The sequence below is a fragment of the Mirounga leonina genome, unplaced genomic scaffold (genome assembly GCF_011800145.1).
Source record: "Mirounga leonina isolate KUSES-001 unplaced genomic scaffold, KU_Mleo_1.0 Mir_115, whole genome shotgun sequence".
NCBI lineage: Eukaryota > Metazoa > Chordata > Mammalia > Carnivora > Phocidae > Mirounga > Mirounga leonina.
This window is the reverse complement of record NW_023270268.1, coordinates 15,852,646-15,875,200: the sequence shown is the minus strand read 5'-3', so window position 1 is coordinate 15,875,200 and position 22,555 is coordinate 15,852,646. Positions and strand designations below refer to the sequence as shown.

At 40.4% G+C, this 22,555-nt stretch overlaps 1 protein-coding gene across 1 annotated transcript in view; it reads right to left on the bottom strand.

Annotated features, from left to right (window-relative positions):
• Nucleotides 1–938: 938 nt before the first annotated feature.
• NEK10 (NIMA related kinase 10) overlaps nucleotides 939–22,555 on the bottom strand; it is a 232,301-nt gene continuing 210,684 nt past the window's right edge. Inside the window, exons 35-38 of the mRNA XM_034993514.1 lie at nucleotides 13,926–14,034; nucleotides 11,905–11,957; nucleotides 11,762–11,817; nucleotides 939–7,805 (exon numbers count right to left, since the gene is read on the bottom strand). Coding sequence (XP_034849405.1) covers nucleotides 7,757–7,805; nucleotides 11,762–11,817; nucleotides 11,905–11,957; nucleotides 13,926–14,034 — 267 coding nt within the window. The 3' untranslated portion in view covers nucleotides 939–7,756. The remainder of the gene's footprint in view (nucleotides 7,806–11,761; nucleotides 11,818–11,904; nucleotides 11,958–13,925; nucleotides 14,035–22,555) is intronic.

The window sequence follows — 22,555 nt, the reverse complement described above, 5'->3', positions numbered from 1 at the left end:
ATGATCCTGGAGTCCTGGGATCGAGTCCCGCATCGGGCTCCCAGCTCGGCAGGGAGTCTGCTTCTCCCTCTGACCCTCCCCCTCTCATGTGCTCTCTCTCTCTCTCATTCTCTCTCTCAAATAAATAAATTAAAAAAAAAAAAACTAAAATAAGACAAAGCAGATTACCCCTCACGGAGTTTGAAGAATGTGGTTCTCCTGAAAGCTTCCCTGGCTTCTAGAAGAACAACAATTTCCATTCCTGCTTCTCATGCCAGTGACTGAGGACTGTGGGTCTGTTGGCTGGGTTAGATTTGGTTTTCAGACAGCCTCCTGGAGACATCTAACTGAGCCCTAGGATGGGGACTAGAAATGTTCCGGAATTCAGGTCCCGTGGTCTGAAGTCATTTTTATGAGGCTACTTCACACAATTCTTCCTTCTCCAGGTGTGTTGATATTGTGATGTTTCATATTTTGGGGTTTCATATATTGTTTCAATTTCATATATTGTGATATTTCATATTTCTCAGATCTCCTGATTCCTGTGCCCTTTAGTGTTACATTCTGTGGCAGACATACCCTAAAGTGACCTCAGTGACTCATTTCCTTGTATAATCCCCTCCCTTTGAGTACAGGCTGCACCTGTGACTTGTTTATAACAACTAGAACATGATGAAGGTGACAGGATGTCACTCCCCTGATTTGGTTGTGTTCTAAAACTCTCTTCCTCAACAACGAGGAGGGAAAGAGATCAGCTCTCCTTCTGGTCTTGAAGAAGCAAGCTGCCTTGATGTGAACTGTCTATGGGCAGGGCCATACGGCAGGGGATTACAGGTGGCATCTAGTTGCTGAGGGCTGCAGTCCTACAGACAAGGAACTGAAGTTTGCCAATAATCACACCATCTTGGAAGAGGATTCCAAGGCTCGGATGAGACCCCAGCCCCCCTCCTATACTTTGATTCCAGCCTATGAGAGGACCCTTTAAAACATGCTCAAACTTCTGACCTACAGAAATTTCGAGATAAAGAATTTGTGTCGTTTCTAACTGCTAAGTTTATAGCCATTTGTTACACAGCGATAAAAACCTGATCTACCTTCCCACATTCACGTGAGATTTAACCATGGGATCTGCTTTGGCTAATGGGAATTGGGAAAACCTGATGGCAAGTAGAAGCTTGACAAGGGAGTCCTGGGTTTCTGCACTGGCTCTTGCTGCCACCACAAAACACATCTGGGCTAGGTTGCCGGAAGGGTGTAAGAGACACATGGGGGAGGGCTGACCTGTCCCATCTGAGTCCGTGTAGACCATCCAGAACCAGGCAGCCTGTCAACTGACCAGAGGCACATGAGGGAGCCCAGCTCAGATCAGCAGAACACCCAGCTGACCTACAGACTCATGAGAAATAATAGATGCTTGTCATTTTAAGTCATTAAGTTTTGAAGTACTCGTTATACAACATTGGTGGCAGTAGATAGTTGCCACCAATTAGAGCTGCGGGACATATTTGAGCATAAACATATATATGATCACCTTTCGGAGCTTTGGTTTTTTTTTTTTTTAATCAAAGACTCATAAGCCTAAAGGAGAGATTGAGAGAGCTGGTCAGAGAAAAGCGACGACCGTTTGCTATAAACTCTTGACAAAAGAGAGATTCTTTTCCAATAAGATTGAAAATACATTTTTAATTTTCTTTAGCATTTTACAGAGCATATTTAAGCGATAGCAAAAATAAAGGCCACGTGCATCTTTTATATAAATCTTTCATAGAGGCATTGCCCTTCTCTTCTCTCCCAGGGCCTCAGACCTCGCCACCTTGGAGCCTCAGTGTGCTCACAGCAGGAACATTTCGGAGGTTTGGGGAGGACAGACTCATGTGCAGAGCAAGAGGTCCCTCGTCCCTCTGCCTTCCATACCGCCTGCGTCACAGAGCTCCCCACTTTCCCTCTGACCACGCAGGGCTCCCCACAGGAAGCCTCGTAGCCGTGCGCTCCTCCGGTAAGAATGGGCAGCCGGGGTGTGCGCCAAATAGAAGAGAGGCCTGCAGATGGGACTGGAACAGAGACAGGTATGCGCCTGCAAGCTAAGGGAGAAGAAGCAAATTGAAGGTACTTTTCCATTCTGTGGGCACAGTGGGCCTGTGGCGGTCCAGAACACAGAAGCTCTGGGCCATATGAGATGGGACAAGGGGGGGAGGCTGCACTTTTTTTCCCCCCCAGAGGACAGCTCTGTTCTTTTTGATCTTCCCAAACTCACCACTGGGAACAACAGAATACAGGAAGCATCCCAATTCAGTTTTGATCCACTAAATGTCAGTACACAAAATTCACTCAAAAGATTTTCCTTTGAAGTGATTTTTGTTTGCCATTTTGGAAGAGCAAAATGACGGCATCCTTCCGTAGCCTGATTATCAACTGGTTTACTCACAGACAACTGAAATACATGGAAATGCTTCTTTTTGAATCTAGCCAAGGGTAAATGTATTCAGATCTGCCCACATTTATCTATTTAATGTCCACATATATGTCTTGCAAAATTTGTTTTGTCAGACAAAACAGGCCCGAGGCCATGGATAAAAGAGGGGGAAGCAAACATGGTGTCAGCGGCAGACACACATTCACTGAATGGCAGACACAACCGTGTCCTTGAGAGGAGTCTAACGTCTTTGGAATGCTTCACAGGGACCCAGTCCTAAGGATTGGACCAACACAATACTAGGGCGCTTCAGGGGTCCATCTGCTACTCTTCTGGGAGTTCAGCTCACTGGTGACAGTGCAGAGAGACCAGTCCATCAGTAACTGCACGTTGGGGAGAGACCCGACCCGCTGCTGCCAGGAGACCCAGCAGCAGGAATCATTCAAGCATCAGGAACTGCCTGGCCCCTTGCCAATCACCTGCCACCCTGGGACTGGCCTGTGGGAGATGCCAGGCTCCGGGACACCACTTGCCTTCTGTTTGCCCTCTGACTTCTCAGTTTTTGTTTGCAGACTGTCCTATTCCCTTGACAGAATCATCTTTTATCTCTAACAAGCTGGGGTTTCACTTCTGAGTACTTAGATTTATTCGCCTCCCTCAATGTCATGTGGAGTTCATACAAATCTTCATGCATTCCTTCTTGATATAAGGTATCCCTAAACCAGCCCCATTTCCTTCCAAACTCACTGAAGTATGAGGTAAACATACTTGTATGAAGGGCAAGGAAAGCTAAAATTTAATAACCACTCATAAGCATTATATTCCTTTCCAGAATTTTGACTCAACTGGTGCTTGAAATGTAGAACTAAATCATGGATTAAGGATATTATTTTATAAGTGGCCTTTGTGGTCTGACTTGCAGGTGCTAAAGCCTTAAGCTGTGTTCCTCTGGGTTTGTTATTCTAGTTCAAACCTCTCTCTGCTCGTTTTATGGGATCAGTTCATCACACATTTGCAAAACCTTCAGCTAATTTTTCACTTGTGAGCTCAACACATCAATTCCAAGCATCAACCACACTTGCTGATTGATTACCTATCAAAGTGACACTGGTTTTCTGTAAACAATGAAACTTCTATCTTTGTTCTGAGGAAACAAAGGTAAGCTACTTCCAAATGACAGCCTTTACACAGTCCTGTATTTGCTGTAATGAATGCACTTCTGTTACCTCTAAAGACAGTTCCTGGGTACAGTGTAAAGCTTCATGGTACAAAATGGAAAAAAAAAAAAGGCATCTTGCTACAGTTTGAGGAATAATATTCAGTCTTCGGTTGAGAATAGAGTTCACTTTTATGATAAGATCAATAAGCTTTTAAAAATGTTAAAAACTGGTTCTTTACTGCATGTATGTATTAAAAAAAAAAAAAATCTAACATACCTCACAGACCAAGAACACTGCTATGCTTCTAGGGTGCGTGATCTTCATTTTTAAAATAACTATTGCTTGTGGACCCAGAAGACATGTAAATTTGCAATATCCATCAGTCACTCCATCAAAATCATAAAATCCTTCCTATCCCTCTTACAAATCTCAAAGCAACATCACAGCAGGGATGTAATCAGCCATAACAGTTATATTTACAATATGCAATTTAACCGCAATGACACACATAAGAATTTCTTTCTTTATCACAAAGTTGTTTCCCTGAGACATTTGTGTCTTCCTATCAACGTGAAAAATGGCATCCAAGGGTAAGCATACTGTTAGCAGCACATTTCAATGGAAAAGATAATCTACCCAAAATTCTGTCAATTTCCATCAAAGGACATGATCTGGAAGATCTAAAGTTACATAAAATATACTTATTATCACATTTGGTTGTTGAACATGAAGAATTTCATGTTTAGACGGAATTTTACCCCAAGAGTCAAGGTCAACATAGGGAAGCACTGAGCTTCCTTGCTCACCAACCCTTCATAGCTGCATCTCAGGTTGCCGAGGAGCTGGTTCAGCCTGGTTCATCTGCATTGCCTCTCCAGCTGATGTCTGTGTTCATGAATACGCACCATAGAAAAAGTAAAAGGCAAGCAATAAAAGTACCTTACAAAGAAGTTTTTCCTGCCTTCAAATAGTAGCTGAAGCCATTTCTACAGGAATCCAGCGTATTTGCTGTACACAGTTCCAAAAAAGAGAGAGAGAGAGCGATAAAAATAGTTTGCAATTCAGCAAATCAAATAGAGGGATGCGGATACTATGCATATTAATACTGATACAACTGTCTAAACAATATTCTTGCCTTCCACATCTTAAATATGAGTGGCGATTAACTGATGATATTGCTGGAATTACATGTAATCAACCGGTCCTGTATTTGTTGTTGATTATCAAAATTCGTAGTATTTAATAAGTCCTAGATGGTACCTGTAAGAAGACCTTACCTCCTGATCAGTTCTATCATTTGGGTAGACTGCATAACAGTGTTTCTTTAATTAGGTTCTGCTTTAGAATGCCCAGAGCGTGCACACAGCCCAGTGCTATACAAGTGTCCACATTAAACTCAAGCAGCGTTTCTCCAGCAAGATCCTGAAATTCACCCAGGAGCCCTGGGTCTAGTGTCCACGTTACTATTCCCTGGAGACCTCTAATTAAATATCAAACATCTGGAAGAATATAAGGTTAACAACCAGCAAGCACATATGCCTGCGGCAGTCACTTCCCTGAAAATGGATCATTTTGCTCTTAAAAAGCAAATTAAGGTTTCAAGTACACATATTCAGACAGAGTTGGTAGATCAAAACATAATTAACTGAAGCATTGGGTATCCAAAGTGATTTGAAAAGACTGATTCATGTTCTGTCCCATACAAATATTCAGTGACTGAGAATGAGATGAATTCACAGGGATTTCAATGCACAACAAATAACAATTATACAAGAGAAAGAGAAAAAATTTAAAGGCAGTCAAGCAAAGATTATGAGCCTACTACACTCAAGTAAAAACTTTGCACTAGAGGGCAGTTTGGAGAGTGAAAACAAGATGATCATTCTTGTTCTCTTTGTGAGGGCAGTGGGCTTCTTGTCGGAAAGTCAGAAAGTGAGGGCTTTTGAAAAGGCAACGTCGCTGTGGGGATGAGACTCCATGTACAAGAGGGATCCCTTACCAGTGCCTAACTCTTAGAGGCCTGCTCTTGAGCTGGGAGAATGTGGATCCAGTGACTGGTAGTCCCCTATGAAGGGGATCAAATAGAATACATTCATGACTTTGGCAAAAGAATGCATCTGTCAGCAAGATTTGACAGGCCTAAAGCTTTTGACATCCATTTGTTTATCTTTGTTAATTCGTCCGGGCTTCTAGCATAATAAATGCCACGTCTATGGTCTAAAAGAAGTAGTTTGATGGAAATATTTTGTTCCCTTTCTGGTCAATAAGGTCAACTGTATGCATTCGAAAACACCTTCAAAGAAATCATTTCTCTCTCACTCTCTCTCTCTTTTTTACCAAGGTGTAACCTCTGAATACTATTCTTTTCTACACTTTGTTGACAATATATTATCATTTGAGAAAGAACTTTATTGTTCAAACTTTCATCCCAACAGCTTGGTTTATTTCTAGGTATTGGCTTCTATCACAATTAAAATTTATGCCCCTGTAGGCCTCTGCCTCTTACACAACGAGGAAATGTGTCCATTCCATACATGAAAAGATATACAAAATAATAGTGCAAGTTCAAATTCAGTTGGGCTAGGAATAAAATTTTACCTGGGTAAATCAACAAAATCATAGCATTTTGATCTTACATGTAAATTTAACATATGAATGGAATTGGTTTGAAAGCTGAAACTGACATTTTTCATTACTGTAATTGCATCTGTTATTTTAAATTACAGTGTATTTGTAATCATTAATTTGGCTTAAAGACAAAGATTCATTGGCAATTTTCACAGGCATTAGTTAAAGGAATTGGATATCCTTTAAGTGTTGAACATACAAATCGTAAAAGTGGTATGGGTTCACATTAGGAGCTTTTCTGTACTACACAAAAGGTTATTATTTTTCAACCCCTGTAAATATATTGAGCTAAATCCTGTTCGAACATACTAAAAATATATCAATGTAAATAAAGATAACAGAACTCAGTGAGAAGTAAATAAAAAGCATAATTTCAGCTTTCATATTACTAGTTATATAGAATTAAAGTGTTCTTTAAGCAGTTAGAAGTGCAGTCTGACTTGGCAATAAGGGCATTTCTGGATATTACACCAATTATAAGCCAGTTGAAGAGATGTTAGCCCAATAAGAATCTAGAAAACTTTCATCATAAAGTCTCCCTACGTAGGAATGGAACACTATTTGGCATTCTGATTTCTTGTTTTTTTAGGGATGTCTCAATGAATAAAGAAGGGACTTATATTTTATTATATAACTTGTTTTCATTTTAAATTCCCAAACAATAAAAATTTCAAAACGATGTAGGTAATTTTAGTGAGAAGGGACTTAGAACAAGGAATATTGCATCTCTTTCATAGATTCTATGAACTCTTCAAAGTGCTCTAAAAACACTCTAAGTTTGATTAGCAGCAAAGCATTAGCCTAATCAAAACCTCTCCTCCCTCCCCCATATATATGTCTATATACACACACACCATACAGCAATATATTCGACTAGTCTAGCTTACATCCGACAATTTGACAGTTACTCCCAGAGGCTGTGCAAAGGTTACAAATACTGTCTACTGTCTTCAGGCCACTAGCACCCACTGGTTAAGAGAGAACCAATCCTTTCCTTAAAACAACAACAACAACAAAATTCAATCACCTATTTTGAATTTCCTTTAAAACTAAAAAAAAAAAAATGGGGGAATACAGTGAATTGTCCAATATATTATTACTCTGGGGCCTGTAATTTTCTCAATCTAAAACTATTTTTATACACGGAAGGCTAGATGCCTTTAAACATAGTTTCTGCAATCCTAAATATAAAACATTCTGTTGAAAAATATGACTTTTTTTGTTTGTTTTTTGTTGTTGTTGTTGTTGTTGTTTCTTTTTTAACTTGGAGGAAAGTTCTGTGAGGTGCAAGTTTTCTCCCCACAGATGAATTTTGCAGCTTTCTTCTCCCAGAAGCACACCGAGAGCCCTGTCATCCTGTGTCTACCACATCCAGGGAGCAGAGCCTTCCCACGCTGCCGTGGCCACAGAACCTAGCACAGGACCTCCAGAGAGAGGCCCTGGAGGGGCCAAGGCATCTTGGTCTTTTCTTTTCCACACCCTTCCAGCAGCTCCCAATCCTTGGGCATCTGGTGGAGCTGAAGTCCAGAACTTGAACTTCACTAGGAAAACAAAGTCTGTTCAAAATGCAGGGTTTTCATCTTTTGGTTGGGTGATTCTTGGTCCCCCACGGATAGGAGTGATATCTAGAAGATTCAGAAGTGGGAAGAGTTCTCTATAGTCACATATATTTGACTTCACACATTCAACTTCAAAAGCAGTAGCTCAGGGATATATGTAAATAAATCCCAGTGAAGAAAAGATGATTCTAAACATAATAGGATGGGACATTTTTAGAAAGCCACATTTTGCTAACATTTGCCACAGTGGTGCTAACAGGGTCTTTCTCAAATTATAAACTCCACTGGAAATGATAACCCTTTATAGAAGAAAAATAAACACCCATTCAAAGTAGCTTGTAAACATCTAATTTACATGTTATCAGTTAATTGGGGGAAAAAGCAATGCCAACTGTAGATTTCTTTTTTCTCTTGCAAATTTTACTTCTCAACGCAGATTTCATTGTTAAAAATGTTAATGTGTACCCCTAAGTATATAAGGAGGATATGCCTGATGTCTATTCACCCACAGGATTCAGTTTGACTCTCACAAACAACAATGATAAAATTAAGGCATGCTAGGCTGTCTCCTTCTGGTAAGGAAGCTAAATGTTTATGAGTGTAAAATATAATTTAATCATACATTCCTGCAAACGATCAAGAATAGAGCGTGCTTTGGGCTGGCCAAGTCTGTTTTGAACTTGTTTCATTGTCTTTACACTACTTTCTTCCTCTCAACTCATTCTACCTCCCCTTCCCGGAAGCCCAGAAATGAGGGATCCCCAATTTTGCTTAGGGCTCCTTGCTGCTATTTCTGTTTCTGTTACTATTTCCTTTTCTTAATGCAGCATTTTGTGCCCAAGACGATCTTCCTAACCAACAGTCCAAGCAGTCTCCCCATTATTTAAACAGTTGCAGGAACTGTCCCTGAAGATAGCTAATGGATAACGGCTTTATCCCGAGACTTTCAGTTTGATGATGGCATCTCTCTATCACTAACAAAATATTCACTCTGGGACCTAAGCTAAAAATGTGTCATGTCTTGCCTTCATGCTTTGGCTGCTGTCTGGGTGTTTGGTAGATGCATGTAAATTTGAACTGACTGTCTGAAGTGGTGAACTTCAGTAATACAGAAATTATGTATGCAATTCTCTGTGTGACCAACATCACTAACATTTTGCGATGACGATGACAATGACAATAAAGATGATGACAAAGACAATAAGAACAACAGCAGATCTGGGCAGATGCTGGTGGCTGGTGGGGGAGTTAAAACTATGTTTCCCATTTCTAACCACAGTCCTAGGGCAGCTTTCTGAATTTGTGTTGCATGTGAAAGATTGAAGAAATACTGGGGTAAACAAGGTTAACAGATTTCTTACAGCACATCTCAGACTCTGTAATATGGTAATGTGTGTCAACATCCTCTAAAAATGGAAAACTGTACTTTCAGAGTTTCCCAAATATATTTGATCACAAAGTTTTATTTTTCAGGGGAACATCTATTAGCATCTTTGATAATATTGGCTATTCTATGGAACCTATTAAGAAAAATACATTCTACTCATTCTAAATCCTTGTTCATGTCCAGTGATATTTAGCATCCTCTATCTTTTTGACTATGGAAAAATCATCACTGACTAGCTGATTTGATTCATATTTGAAATTATGTGTATTTCCAGCTTCTGAACTTTTAGGTGCTTCTAAGTGGAGGCTGACTTATTTCTTAGTAATTCATTTGGAACACCAGTAAACAACTACTTTAAGCACAACCAAGGGTTATTTTTACTAGTAAACTGTGGAGAGTCTTCTCTCAAGATAGTCTATCATTGTTATAAGAAGATGAAAAGGGAATATCATGGATATAAGAATTTTTTTGTGAGTGATTCATTTTAATTTGGAGCATTTTAAGAAAATTTTATGTATGTCATATCCAAAGTATTTTTCTTGAACTTGATCATTTAAATCATGTCTCCATATTCTATTCACAATTCTGAATATACCTATAAATAACTTTTTGTCCTCATTATTAGGCATCTTATTATCTATTCGTTAGAATAAGAAAATTTGCAATGTCTTTTAATATAAAGTGCAGCTTTGGAAGTAGAAATAATGTTTGAATTTTTTAAAACTTAGGAATAGAACTGAAAAGGGATAAAAGTAAATTTAAAAATAAGACTAAAATTATTTTTAAGGAAAAATAAGAACTCTTGTAAGAGCTTCCCTCACTTCCTTACACACCTGGTTTTTCACTGATATTTACTGTTGTTTCTGCAAAAATATGAAGCCATTCATTGCCCACGATCCTGAGTCTCTGAAAATATGTAGATAAATTATGACAAAAGTGACCTTTGTCCCCACTCCAAGCCAAAGGCACTTGAAATAATAGGGAGCTAAGAGTCAAGAACAAAGACACTCATCCTATCCATGGAAAGCTGGATGTACTCAGCCCAAGAATAGAAAATGAAAATTCAAAGTCTCTCCAGGGAAGGTGGGAGGAGAGCGATTATGAAGACGGTGATTTCTATTAATAATATACCTTTGGAAAATGAGAATTATTCATCATTTCTCTGTAGTTATAAATCACAACAGAACTAAATCTACAAAGGTAGTATTTTGGAAATATATTATCCAGCCAAAAGAGCAAGCAGTTGAATAATCTTATGTGTGATCCATACAAACAACTTGTTGAAATAAGAGAAGTAAAAAAAAAAAAAAAAGTTGGAGACTGAACTAACCTCAAAAAAAGAATCTAATTTCCATATAATAACCTAACAGGACGCTCTTGAGGCCTCTTTCTCTTACCATGGCTAATACCTTTGGAGACACCCTCTAGGATGACTGAAATAGCGGTCACAAAATAGCTTCAGCAGCAGGAAAGGAAAGCAGTTCCTCCAGGCATTAAAGGCCACTTTGAGAGAACAAACTAAAGCAACGTGGAGCCACACAGAATGTGGATGTGGCTGCTTATGACCAGTTTGATGATTCAGTTATGAGGGGCCCCTCAGAAAAGTCAAGAGACAACTTGTGTGTAGACACTGTCAGTGCCCACATCCCCTCATCCACATGCCTTCACAGCCTGCTGGCCTGCTTTCCAACCACCAGCACCTGCATTTCTCTCCCTGAGGATTTCTCTGGCCTCTGGAATCTGTTCTGCCCACCCTTACAGAAGGCCAGAAATGTGGGGGAAAGGCCGCAAGCAATGACCCACGGAAACAGGAGGACAAATACCCCAGCTCCCTCAGCCCTTGAGTGGGATACCTCAGCTACGTGTTCTGTACTGGCTCTCAGATTTCCCCAATGGGGTCTAGCCCCAGTCAGCCACAATGGTTACTTGCTTGAAAATGAAACCTTGATTGAATTATTTCTTCACTCTCCTACGAGTGTTTCCCAGAATTGCCTCTCAAGTAAACTAACTACTCAGATCTTTGTGGCCAACACTGTGCCCAACGGTAAAACACAGCAATCAGAACTGGACAGAAGTGATAAAACACTATATTTTTAGAGCACAAATAGTTCTTACGTAACCCCAGTAAGCTGAGGTTCCTTACTTAGGGTAAGCAAATAGCAATACATAACAACAAATCCTTTCCCATGAACATATCTTAAATTCACCAGAAGCGATTCTTTGTTTAGGTGCATTTCCCCCTGCATTCTATACAAATAATGGGTAGATTTCAGTGATGGAAATTTGAGTTTACAGCTCTACTAGAAGGGAACAAATGCTTAATTAAAAAAAAAAAAAAAAACCACAACCCTAGAAATGCTTTTCAATTTCATTATGTTTCTTATTTTTTCTGGGAGTAAATTACCACTAAGCTATCGCCCTTTCTTTTTCAAAAGAGAACCAGCAGCTGCATCCATACAAAAGATAGGCAACACACATTCTACCCATGGTTGTATCTAGTCTTAGCCAAGATATTTTACAAAAGTATTTAAAATAAAAGTAGGAAAAAAAAATCTCTGGAATCCAGGATAATCAGATCTAACATCCAATGATCTCAATTGACCTTTCACATTTAAAAGAAAACTCTAGATCTCACCTGTTAGATGTAAAGTTGTAATAACCACTTTCCTCTAGGACTTCTTCAATCACAGTCTGAAGTAGAAAAAAAAAAGAAATTCAGGTTAATACTGAATTAAAAGCAACAAAATAAAATTGTTCAAGGCATTGCAAAAACCTCACCTGCATCTGCTCATATGTTATTCCCTCCTCCAAATCAGAGCTGGTATGTAAACCTGAAATAGATAGGTTATGGCAAGTGTGACCTTTGGTTCACATTTTCTTAGTGGGACTTTGTTGACAATTACAACTCAGCGGTAGTGAAAACAGGGTCAATTGAGTCATGATGAAGAGGAGTACTTCTAAGCACATTCCAAATGATCTTGCTTTGAATATTCAAACTCTGTTTCTCTTCCTTTAATAACTGGCTGCTTTTGGGGTGGCCATCACAAAATAATACACAAAGATTTGGGGGCATTTCTCAGGGTATAAATTGGGCAATTAAGTTAGAGAGGCATGTGTGAGCACGCACACATGTGCGCCCATGTCTGTGAACACTAAGGACAGGTGAGGAGTATTCCCAGCACAAATGACCTGATGTTTTCTGATTAAAACACTCTCCTTAAGCTACAAGCAAAACCAGTAAATATGTGCTAGAAAGAAAATGAACTCTTAGAGGGAGGCAGAAATAGACAAGGAAAGACAATGAAGACCTGGTCCTTTCATGTGACTGCTAAAGGGAAATAAAGTGCACTTAGTGCCAGGAGGCAATACTTTCTTGGATGGGTGTTTGAAGGATGATAGACTAGCACCTCACCCAACCGAGTGCCGCCCAAAGCAATGTTGGCCAGCTTCCACTGCACTCAATCAACACTGGTGCATGCAGCGAGGCCCAGGAGCCCCCTTCACTTAGGAGAGACAAGAGGGAATGGGTTGAAGTGGAGGGGAGGCATGAGGCTGATGAGTCCTGGCAGCTCCTCTTCAAAGCGCTGGGCCAAGGTGTTCCCCAAAGTGCCTGCAGACTCTGCCGTGTGAGCCTGTGGCCAGCCTGCTGGGATGGGACTTGCCTGCTTCACCCCAGGATGCCCTGGATGTCTGTCTGCTCCCTCTCAGGCCGCTCTGAGATTTCCACCAGAGCTCTTGGTTTCATCAGAATCGCTACTGTAAGAAGTCTGGCCTACAGACTGACTGACCTGCCCTGGGGGTGCTTTTCAAAGCAAAACACTTTAGACTTAGATGGCAGTTCATCTTGATCTTATGGGTTTCTCAGAGACTATTTTAAAAGTAATTCTTCCTACAGGTTGGCTTTATCCCAGGAGTCCAAGACGTAGGGAAAGGTTGAGAATTAATACATGAAATGATTTACCTAAACTGAGTGAGGGGATGGCGAGTCTCCCTTTAACCATCATTTCTATCCATGCCACTGAGTGATGTAACTATAGTTTATAGGGATTTGGAAATTATTTAGGATCTCTGAAACCTCACAGTAGCTTGAAAACCTCTTCTGAGAGTTCAGTTATCATGAGAAGAGTTACAATATGCGGAACCCCTACTAATGGTCAAGCACTTTTTGTATGTTTACACTGTCCTCATTATAACCCTATGGAGCAAGTGCCACGTTTACCCCCATTTTATAGGCAAGGAAACTGGGGTTCAAGAGGTCAAATAATCTGCCCAAGGTCAACTACTAAATGCTGGAGCTGAGATTCAAGTTTAGGCATCCAGGTTTTGTGAATCTGCACCTTTAATCCCTATGCTACATAGCCTCCCTACGTGAGATTTAAGCAAAAAAGAAAAACAAATTAAATATGTCTGATGTGGATTCTTCAGGTAAGTTTCAAATGTTCTCCATTTTCAATATTCAAACTCTTCATTTCTGCTTTTTATCTCCCTGGATGCTTTGGGGCATTTGATTTCCCATCATCAGATAAGAAGAAATAAAAGGAAATATAATTCACCCACACAGAGTCTGCTGTTTGTTTATGGCATTAATAAATGATCAAAGAAGCTGCCACAACAGGGTACGATGAATCTCGTAGGGAATTTCTATATTCGTACTGTATATCCCTTCCAACTATTGCCATAGATAATCAAAATAAGCTCTATTTTTCTTTTAAATTGAAGATAATCTTTTAAGGATAGCTGTTGATCCAAACAATATATTTCTTTGTGAAAGCCAGACTTTCTGTGGTGAAGACCATTACCTGTCGGGTCATCTGGGGACAGGCTGTTTCCAGCTGATAAATGACATAATGAATGGTAATCTGCTGTGAAAAAGTTGGGCTCAATCGGTTCTGGAGATCCCTGAGATAACTGGAACAGAAAAGGCAAAGCCACATGTTATTCTATAGTCAGAAGCAAATGACAGGAGACCTCTTTCCCTCTGTCTCGGCATGGAGAATTTAGTCCTTGTGGTTTTCAATCTCTTGTAAATAGGAAAGGCACATCTTCTTTTCAAAAGAACTTCTAAATTGGAGGCAGGCAAATTATAGTGAAAGCAAGGTAGACAATACCCTGGTCACACGAAAAAACAAAAACAACTCTGCACTTTATGGCTTTATGAGAGCAAGATAAAAATGGATAGAAAAATAACAGCATGGGCTTGGGACATCAAAATGTTCTTTGTATCAGGCATATGAGGAATAAACCTAATTATTCAACAGAACAATATGCTTAGCCCACATCATCATTGTTTTTTGTGTATCTCCTTTAAACAATGCCTTCTTGTTTGACCGAGGCAAACAAGTTTCTTAATATATTTTTCTAAATTACTATTCTTAATTTTAATCTCCAAACATTAATCCCCAACACTCTAAAGGAGAGAGTAATTCACTAAATGAAAGACTATTAAGGTTCCAACTGTTTGATGCTCTCCCACAAAGCTGAATTTTTTAAGTGGAATTTTAGGCTATAAACATTTTTCAACCTTTTTTTACCTGTAATTTCAAACAGCACTTGGGCTGGTCAAGTTTTCATGCCTATGTTAATATAACATACTTCTAAAGTGCCAATTCTTATTAATAAATCAAAAACAAATGGCACAGTTTTGACTATGCACTGGCAGTTACCTTGGATTCACATACTCTGCTCATGAATTAAAATACACCATTGTTCAATCACTTGAGAAAACTGGCAGTATTCATTAAGATTCAACAACATATGTCTACCGTATGACCTTGTAATCCCACTCTAAGGTATACACACAAGAGAAATGAGGACTTCTGACCCCAAACTGGAGAAAACCCAAATGTCTACAGACAGAAGAATAGATAGATTGTGGTGTGCTTATCCAATGGGATTCTGCAAAGCACAAAAAACAGCAACATGAATGAATGAATGTTGAGCAAAAGAAGCCAAAAACACTAAAGAAGATGCAACATATACCTTCACATATAGGCACTTTCACAAGCAGACAAAACTAACCAATGGCGATGAAGATTAAGATAATGATTATGTTGTGGCAGGGGGTGGGATCTGACTAGGAAAAGACAGGCAGGAGCCTTCTTCAGTACTGGAAATGTTCTACCTAGTGATGTGGGTGGTGGTCATCCAGGGGAATATGTACATAGAAGTCCACGGAGCTGTACAGGGACCTCACTGGATGCATTCTGCATTTTATACCTTAATAAGAACATTTTCTATAAGCAATTGATCATTATTCCATCTGTGTACTTTGGACACTACTAATACAAATTATTTCTGTGTTTTCCAGTCTCCATGTTGCCAACGAAAACTACACTCTAGGAAAAAACTATGGTTCCATCCTTTTTTGTTCTTGAAAATTTATTTTCCTTACTTTAATGACAACTGATAAAACTAATATCCCATCTGTAAAATGACAAGATTGTAAGATCGCAACACATTGCAGCGCAGGAGGATCTGATAGTCACACGCCTTAATAACATTCTCATCAGTGCTATTAGGATGCCACAGAGGTAGGCCTAAGCACTCTGTATTTCTCACAGCCAAGCTAGTAGGTTGCTCCAACTAGGTTTCTTAATATGCCTTGTAATGCTGAAAATGATTTCCTGGCATTGCCTTCCAAATGACTTCAGATGGGATTGTTTTTCATGTGGTTGAGCATAGGAGTAATTTGGCTGCCTGAAATGCTCCTCCTAATTATAGAAAGCTTAGTTAAGTCAACTTAATTATTAAGTAAACACCTTGGAATCCTAACTCATTCACAGACAGGAAGGTGTTTAAAGCTGCACAGTGAAGTGTGTGAATTGTGAGCTAGAGAGGTCAAGATAGCCATTTTACGAAGACAAGGACAAGTCGTCATTGATTCACACCTTGAAGAGAAGAGTGGTTGAGGATGCCAGTGCTTCTTACATTACAGTCTCCTTCAGCCTAAGAACTGCAAATCCTCAGAGGGATGGGCGCATGGATGAAGGCAAGGACTAAAATTCATTGGTCTTGTGTTTGAATCCCAGATACATTTATTTTTATTCCAGAAACTTCTCAGAACTTCTTCTTGCAGTTCCATTTTTTGACATACATATTCTTTCAGCACATTTTTTTTGCCCCTTAGCCTGTGTCATGCTCTGAGCAGGTTTTGCAAAACAGATGAAAACTACTGAATCACATATACCAATGATCTATCCAGCTTATCAGCAGCATGCTGGGCACCAGGGAGGACACAGCAATGATGTGGCTTGCTATTTGCCTGGGAAAATAGGCTAATGTGCATGAACAAGAGGGAGAATAAACACTGAAGTGTAAAATGAGGTGGGGAGTTCTAAGCTTCCAAAAATAAGCATGCTTCACGAAGACTAGCATGATTTTCAGAAGCTCTGTAGCAGAAACACTGGAGCTGAGCCTTGAAGGGTGGATTTGGGTGGATACAAGGAAGCGAAAGAGACATTGCAGGTGAGTGGAACTTGGGGGCAAAGCCCGGGCACTGCCTACCAGTAGCAAGGTGATGAAAGGGATATGATATAAGTCCATGTTATAGAGGTGTGGGGATCTAGATTGAGAGGAAGACAAATGCTGTTCATTAATTCAGCTGGGATTTTTTTATCAACCTTTGTGTGCCAAACACAGATCTAAACAATAAAAACAACCAATGGTGGCCAAAAATTGTACTCTTGGAGCTTACTGCCTAATTAAGGAGGAATATAGCTGTGAAATATCAACCTGAATATATGTGAAATTGCAACTGTGCTGAATGCATTGAAGGATGGGCCTGTGGTTCTAGGAGGTAACGGGCAGGTTTAACTTAGACAGGAATGGCTTTCCTGAAAAAATGACACTTAACGCTGAGAGCTGAAAGAATGAGTCAAGGATGGAGAGGGAAGATCTTGAAAAGCAGGAACACAAGCATTTGCAAAGACTCAGGAGGAGGCTGTATGGTGGACCGACAGTACCTGTGGCTAGTATGAGACCACAAAGAACAAGAGAGGTATGAGAGGTGGGCCGGGCTTGGACCAAAAGGGACTGGGAATACTGTGGGGACGATATAGCAGTTTATACTTCGAGCCCCTGAACAGCTTTCTGTGTGTCTGTGTGGGTGCGTGTGTGACACAGTCAGATTCCCGTTTTGAAAGATCACTCCGACAACAGTCTGCGTGGGGCTGGGGATGTCAGGGTGGATGCAGACCAGAGGAGGCTCCTGTGAATAATGCGGGCCTAGAAAGCTGGATGTCAGGGTTTAAACTGTGAGGCAGGAAACTAGAGGCTTCTAAGGTTTTTTGGTATGCTAAAAAAAAAAAAAAAAAAAAAAGCTGGTGTTTAGAAACTCGGTCCGGCAAGATGGATTGGAGAATTGGAGAACAGGGAGGTCAGCAAAGCAGCTATGACACTAACCTCAGAGAGAAGTTCTAAGACCTTGGACTAGGTGGTAGCCAAGAGGAAGATTGAGTACCCTCCCCTAATAACACCAGGAGCTCCTACAGCCACGTATTGCGTACTTAAACATTCTAGACACATTGGATGTTCTGTTTGGTTCCTATAACTACCTCTAAGGTAAGCATTATCTCAGGTTTACAGATGGGGACACTGAAAAGGGATTTGCTCAAGGATCATAGCTAGTAAGTGGCAGAACCAGGGCTGTAACCCAGGGCTGTAACATCAAAGGGCAAGCAAAACCGCCTACATGAAGAAGATGCGCAGGTGTTAATGACTTATGGGACAAAAGAAATAACGTGGAGCAGCGGAACATGACTGCAAGGTTTAAAGACTGAGCAGACAGAAAACGTGCCTGCCATGATAGTGATGCAGACATAGGAAGGAAGAAGAAGGTGGTGAGTCCAACTCTGGACACACCAGATAGGCAAGAAAAGGCTCAGCCCGTAGGGGGAATATGGATGCTACCACAGAACGGTTCAGAGCAGCAATCCCTGTGGTGGGCCAGTGCCTTGTGGGCCCTCTCCTGCCTCGCAAACATTCAGCTTAGAGGGGTACTCCCATCTTTGGCATATATGTTCTCTTTGGAAGAATGCTTAAGACCCTCCTTCTGAACTGACATCAAAGGGCTCCCCTGCTCTGAATAAACATCTACAGTTCTAAAGAGCAAATGACTGTACACACTTTTGAACTAAAGCCAAGCAAATATTAAAGAGAACAGACTGCATCACTGTTACTACCCCTCTCCCCCAAAACTCACTGATTTTGAGCAAGTATTGAGGAATCTTAGCACTTCATCGTTCAACTGAGAATCTAGTACTTTTTAGGCCAAACCTAAATGAGAAATAAAAACTGTAATCTTCATTAAATTCCCCAAACTGTATCTTCTCTTCCATGTCATAAAATAAGGCTATCTTTGCTGCAGAACAACTACACCAATTGTTTGCAATCTAATCAGTTGAGGTAGAAAAGAAATGAAACAGCGTAAATGAAATTAGGTGCCAGAAGTGAGAAAATTTTTAACGTGCCACATCACACCAGTCCTCTGATCTTTTTTCCTTTAGATTTTCCTGTCCTGTTCGACTGAGTTCTAACACATTAAGACATAATATATTGTCTTATTTTTCATCTTTTCTAACCTCGAGCTCCTTTCTTTTTTATTAGGTTTTTATAGGCCACTTTGTTAACAGACATGTCCAGTATTTATACTCACTTTTCTCCGATACGTAAGCACCCACACACGTATGCATGGGCACCTTCACAGGGATGGTCCATCATCCATGTCCATGTGATGCACATCGCATCCCCACTTTCACCCCTACTTCCCCCAGAAGCAGCCTTGCTGCTGAGCCGTTTACATTTCCACCAAAGACCGTCTTTCTAACAAAGAATTCCAAAACTCAACATCGGCTGGAAAACCACTGTTGTATGCTATTTACAACCACAAGCTCATCCTCCCAGGACCTCCGTTCAGACACTGAAGGTGGTATCCAGGGAGAAGATGAATAGTAGTGGCCTGACCCTGCTGGGCAGGACAGCCCTGCTCTAGGTACTTCTCCACTCGGTCCAAACAGGTTGGTGCTGGGCACTGCTGATTTATGATGCCTCCATGGGGCCCTAACAAGGGCTAGGCAAATATAAGGCGTAATTATGATGTGCATCAAAAGACATTAATGAAAGCATGAGGAGAGGAGCAATCTGCTAACTGGAAAAGAGCCCGAAACCTGGAGTTAGGAATTAAAGAGACTGCCAGCTCCTGAATAAGGTAAGCTTGACCTTGCCAAGCTGAGTTGAAGGATAGAGATTAGGAACCGAAGAGAAGTGCTCACCTTTCCTTGTAATTTCTTTATTTAAGAATGTGTCATTTTTCCTATAGAATTCCCCAGTCTGGATTGCCTGCTTATCCCCATGGGGTCATTGCACATGTTCTCTCGACCCATGTATCTGCTACAGGTGCGTAGCTAGAGGTAGAGCAGGGTTGGTAAACTTCTTCGGTAAAGGGTCAGATAGGAAATACTGAGAGATTTACAGGCCGTGTTGTCTCTGTCACGGCCACTCAACTGTGCCTAGAAGGTGAATGCGACCATAGGCAATACTGTGAGTGAAGGCAAGTGGTTGTGTTCCAGTAACTTTATTTCCAAAAACCACAGTCTGCCCACTTCCAATATAGAGGCTTCCTCGGATGCAGATCCAAGCCTTTAGCGAATATACTTCATAGATGGTACTGCACGTCCATCAGGAGGCATGTAACGTCTGGCTGCCCCTCTTTTTGTGACATTAGCAAGCCCCTGGGGATGATGTCTAGATCCGTTATTAGAGGCTGCAGAATGGCGACGATTTTTATTCCTCTGGTTCTTATTAGCTGAAGGACTACTTTAATGAGAAACTTCCCCTCATCAATTTAGTTACCCTGGGATAGAATTCATAAGGCAATGGCAGAATAAATGTTTGATTCTTTCCTTTTGTAAATAATTTTCAAAATAATGAGTTGGTTACTTAGCATCCTCCAAAGGAAACCAATGAGGGATTTTTCTTTTTCTGTCATGAACTCTTAGATGTAAACTTTAGCTAATGCTTTCAATCCATTGCAGTTATTATTCTTATTGATGCTCTAATTATTCAATAGATAGCCAGTGGGAGCCTCTTTAAGTTGGTTCCTGAGGTCGTTTTTACACATCCTCAGCTATCCTTGATGGCATCCTCACTACACGACCTACTATGTCAAGACTTTCCACCTAATCTTTTAGTCCCTGCTCTCAGCTGTATCTCCGAGGCTCCACGGGTGCTCAGGGAGCTCACTGCTGCTTGCTTAGTTTCTAGACAACTTAGTGAAAATATTAGGAAATACGTGTATTTTTTAAAAAGATTTATCATGAATTCATACTCATTCATATTGGGATTTCCAATTCTAATTTGAATTAATATATTCCATCTTGTTTCTGTTTCTCCTTTCTCCCATGCCGAAAATCCTAGTTTCCCAAAACACTATACAATCACTCACATGTTTTATTCCCCTCGAATTTTTAGCCAAGGTTGAGCAGATTAGACCACAGATCAGCTTAGGTAAGTCATAAATAAAGAGCTTAGTTTCTTAGGAAACGGCTTTTCTATTATTTCACTCTTCTATATATCCTGCTGGGTCTCAGGCCATTCATCAGAAGGCACAATCATCCCATAATGATTCCTCAAACTGGAGACATGGAGTCCCTGGATTTCAGGACAAATTTCAGAGGGGAAGTGGAAATCAAATGCATTTTATGAACTATCACTGCTTGCTTCTTCCACGGCCCTGGGGTGGGTGACTGTGTTAGTCAAAAGCTAATAGGCCACTCCACCGAGATTATACAGGGGATGAAAAATTCATTTCTGAACAAAAATTGTCACAAACAAAAGATTAGACCAGAAAGGGAGGAAAAACAGAGGCCACAGACTCTTCTCATTTATGTTTAGATGAGGGCAGGAGGGCTTCTTTTTATATCCATATAAAAATATATAAATATAATATATGCCAATATATGTCATATAATATGTTATACACATCAATAAAGAATAGAACCGATATAGACTATATTATACAGAATATATTTATCAACATAGAATATATTTTATATTCAACAATCATACATTGAGCTCTATAATGTGCCAGGCACTGTGCAAGACTGTAGGTAATCAAAGATGAATATAACACACTCACTGCCTTTGGGGGAAACAGAAATGAAAGCTAGATAAAAAGCTATTTAAAACACAACAATGTGAGTGAAAAAGTGCCTGAAGCACAGAGAAAGGGGAGATTGATTCTGAACAGGGAAAATCGAGGGAAATTTTTATGGAGAAGCTGACCTCTCGGTTCAGTGGTGGAGAATAGGAGGCATGTTAATATTCCAGGCAGAAAATCTGTTCCGTGCGCAGGAGGGGAGGCCTGTGCCTCCCTCATGTGCCTGTAAACACCATGATGGTATGAACCACCACGAGCTTGTAATTATCAGAGAAGGGGAACATAGCATTTCTCACAGGAGAATTTAATCTGCCTCCAAACAACACTGAACAGAAGGCTAAGTCTATGCCCCCTTGAGTTCCCTCACCCAGGCTCCCCGAATGCCCTCTACCACGCCATTAATCCCTTTCCACTCCCCAGACCAAGGACAGCAGGTACGTGCCCCCAGAGGTGCTGCCACTGTACAGGGAAGGCCGACAAGGCAGGTGGGGCCATTCTAACAAAAGAGAATCTTTTTTCTATCAGGAGAGACAAGAAACACAGCAAGGAAGGGATGCAAACCAGTAAACCTCAGTAACAAAAGAGCAAGTGATCTGCTTTAAGGACATGCACGGTGGAAGATCAGCCTCAGGGGAAGAGTTGGAGGCCCCTCTGTGCATGGGACAGCTTGATGCGGGCACTTTCATCTCTTAAAGCTGGGGTTTCTGTCAAAATAAATTTGTGTACAAACTGGATTATTCCACATATCATTTTAATAAGAATATTAAAACCTAGCAATATGTAATATTTTCATGGGATATTTGAGCCTCTGTCTTCCTAAAACATATTTATTGGTACTCATGGTACAATATGTAAATATCATAAAACAAATATCCACAGTCTCATCCACTTGTTTTGAGCTCCTCGAGCTTTATTTCTTGGTCTGATTTGCCAACACAACCTGTGAAAGAAATTGTGCTCTTTCATCTCTGATGACGCAGGGTTTCTGTTTTGTTTACCTGCCGCTGTCTCTCTTTTCCCATCTCCTGTTTGTGTAGGTGCAGACATCACGGAGGTAAGGCAACAGAGCAAACACACTGTTTGCATTTCTTATCAAAGAGCCCATCATACTGCCTGGATAAGGAGTACATTTATGCTTAAGACTAGATCCATGAAAAGGAGAAAGAAACTTTAAAGAAAAAGTTCATTGGCCACATGACTGTTTCAAAGTTTAAGTGGATGATAAAATATAGATAGATAGATAGATAGATAGATAGATAGATAGATAGATAGATA